This window comes from Talpa europaea, assembly GCF_964194135.1.
Source record: "Talpa europaea genome assembly, chromosome: 11".
NCBI classification, from domain to species: Eukaryota; Metazoa; Chordata; class Mammalia; order Eulipotyphla; family Talpidae; genus Talpa; species Talpa europaea.
This window is the reverse complement of record NC_140078.1, coordinates 44,500,635-44,503,961: the sequence shown is the minus strand read 5'-3', so window position 1 is coordinate 44,503,961 and position 3,327 is coordinate 44,500,635. Positions and strand designations below refer to the sequence as shown.

At 39.1% G+C, this 3,327-nt stretch overlaps 1 protein-coding gene across 1 annotated transcript; it reads right to left on the bottom strand.

Annotated features, from left to right (window-relative positions):
* Positions 1 to 721: 721 nt before the first annotated feature.
* Positions 722 to 2,743, bottom strand: FIGNL1 (fidgetin like 1; the record flags this gene model as incomplete). The annotated part of the gene is made up of 1 exon (XM_084247887.1): positions 722 to 2,743. One exon carries the CDS (start codon positions 2,741 to 2,743, stop codon positions 722 to 724), a length of 2,022 nt encoding a protein of 673 aa, XP_084104013.1.
* Positions 2,744 to 3,327: the final 584 nt, after the last annotated feature.

Here is a 3,327-nt window from a genome sequence, read left to right as displayed (position 1 = left end):
TGGTACTATTCACTCTAGCTTTTGGTGAGATTTAAATCTATTCAAACAATAAGCAAAGCTGCTTCAAATGTGAACCATTATTCTAACCAATACTATCAATTATATGCTGCTCACAAGAAAGTTTCTTCACTAAAAGATGTATCTAAGGGCCTCCCAAGCGGCGCAGCGGGTTGAGCACAGCGCTGTAAAGCTGTCCGTAGCCTCTAAAGCACGGGTTTACTTCCCAGCCGGCCAGGGAGAAACCCATATGGCCCACTGCTCCCCTCAGCAGTGTATTTCAGTCAGTCTGCCTGTTCTGTTCCCCACTCTGTCTCTGGTGAATTCTCTCACCCTCCCCTGCCTCTGGCCTGTGCCCCAGTTCTTGTGTAAATAAATATTAAAAAAAAAAAAGTATATAAGTCAGATACAGGCTCAGACACAAATGAGATTTTTAAATTTCAATGTGAACTCACCATTCACCAAGTTACATATCGTGAAGACCTAGAAACAACAAAAGTTCATTCACATTTTATATGAATAAGCCTACAAATCAGTTAATAATGGAAGAAAAATCAAGCTTAAATAACATAGGCTAAGTTAATTGTAAAATTTGAGCTTATTATTTTATTTTATTTGAGGTACAGAATTTAGAATATACAAAGTACAATTAATAAGTTCCTATGCTACAAAGTGGAAAAGATTGTACTACAAAAATACCATCTTTTAGTTTCAAGTGTCCTATTTATTTTCCACAACCAAAAGTTTTGTTCCAATTTTCATAAAGCTCTAAATCTTTTAAAGACACACTAGGTCGCACAGTTCTAAAAGCATTTTCAAAGTCAATGTAAGTTATTGGTCGAACTTGATCTGGCATTATAGTGGCAATGTCAGCAGTTTGTAAACTGCGAATGGGACCAAGAGAAGCTTCTCTACACAACTGTGTCATGTCAGCTCCTGAGAACCCATCAGATTGCTGTACAACCAGCTCAATCTCCTCTTCCCCGAGGCAACACTGCTCCTTGGACATCAGATTAATTACTATCTGCTTTCTGGCTGAAGCTTCTGGGAGGGGAATATAAAGCCTTTTCACCAACCTTCTCCTGGCAGCCTCATCAATTTCTTGTGGCCGATTGGTTGCTCCCACTACCAGAATACGATCTTCAGAAGATGTGGTAGCTCCATCTAACTGAATTAAAAATTCAGTTTTTATCCTTCTAGAAGACTCATGCTCACCATCTCCCCTTTGAGATAACAGAGAATCAATTTCATCAATAAATATTACAGCCGGCTGATGACACCTTGCAACAGCAAACAATGCACGGACCATTTTTTCCCCCTCACCTACCCATTTAGAAGTCAAGGAGGAAGCAGAGATGCTAAAGAAGGTTGCCCCAGACTGACTAGCAATGCACTTGCCAATCAGAGTCTTACCAGTCCCAGGAGGACCAAAGAGCAGAATTCCTTTAGGGGGACCTCGTAAACCAGTAAAGATATCTGGCCTCATCATGGGCCACACAACTATTTCCTTTATAGTGGCTTTGGCAAATTCTACTCCTGCGATATCTTCCCAATTTACAGGAGGTCCATGATCCATAATCTCATTCATAATAAGTTCAATCATCTTTGGCTCCAAGTTCTTCAGACGCTCATCAACTGGATGTGCTGGTTCTGTAGGTACTGTGCCATAAGGCCTACACTGCATTCCCCCATTCTTATCTCCCCCATCTTGCTTAGGTATAGGAGGAACAAACTTTGCAAATATTCCTCGGGATCGACTAGCTCCCAGAGACTTTTTCACACCACCATATGAAGACCCTGCTGTACGCTGGGGTTGGTGGTATTTTTTTTGCTGATCTACCCATAACTGTTCTTTTGCAGTTTTGAAAGCAGACAAGCTGTTCTCCTCCCTTTGGCCATTATCTGCTGGTTTACAAAGAGCCTTATTCAGTAGTACAGTGGGAAATGCATCACTGTTGCCAGAACTATACAAAGATTTCCTTTGCTGTGGATTTCCACAATCAGAAGAAAAAACAGACTGATTAGATAAGAACATATTTAGTCCTGCGTTGGCTTTAGGAGAGCTATTATTTTCCTTTTTGACATTTCCAAATAATGGTGTGGTATAGAATTTTGCTGCAGCTGGTTCACCAAAAGGCGCTGAGAATGCAGGACACAACTTAGGAATGTCAGTCGCTACAGGTGCATTCTGAGGGCAAATCAAAAGGCTTTTCTCTGGGAGATTTTGGGTCCTGTCTGCACCATGAGCTGAGTTATTTAATGGGCCACTCTCCCCAGAGCCACTACAAACACCAAATTTAGGAAGATCGAAGACAACATCTTTATGAATCACTACTGAGGCATCAGAAGGTGCCAAAAGAGTGTCTTTGACTATTTTGCCAGTTTGCATCATCTCCTGCACATTCCTCATCTTGAAAACATTATTTATTGACAATCCAGACTGCCACTTGTCACTGTCAGCTTGCTGAGATCTTGCTAAAGCTAAAATGTTTTCTGCATAGTTATTCAGACCAGTTTCAACATTGTCAGAATCAATAACTGCAGAATATTTCTCTGCATATTTCTTGAAGAGTCTGGTAGCACAAGCCTGGGAAATCTCAGAGTTTGTCCATGCATACTGAATTCGTAGGATCTGTGCACGGTAGGCATCTGCCTTCTGTCCTGATGTACACATGCCAGATGTAATTGCAAAGTAATTCTTCTGCCACTCACTGAGATGCACAGACCGAGAGCGAAAGGTCTGCATTTTTGCAGTTCTACAACAATAAAAATGAAAAAGAATCAGTATTAACAAAGGTATAATACTTTAAACAAAACTTTTAAATCTCTGCTCATCTGAATGAGAATATATTGAACTTTTTATTTGTAAGGGAAATTTGTAAGGGAATATCTATTTAACCATAGATTTCAAGTATGGAAGATATAAAAGATTAAAGATGCAACTTCATGCTTTTCTGAGTTAATCATATAAAAATTTTCCCTGTAAACAGAGAAAACATTCATAAAATTTAAATGGGAAGGATTTAAAAATAATCAGCAGAAGAAAAGTAATATGGAAGAGCCACAGAACTACAGACAAACAAAATGAAATACACCTAGCCTGGTGTTTAAATCTGGTGTCTAAAAAAATAGGTGAATGACTTAAGCAAGACTTTTACTAATATTGAGCCATCAGTTTATCTGTAAAGGAAGAAAACTCATTATGAGAATCAAGTCAAATAATGAATATGAAAATATTTGAAAACTGTTGCACAAATGTAGAAACTGAGGCTGGGGCAGTTGAAATTACTTGAGATCAGTTAGCACTAGACTTCACACACAAGCAATTTC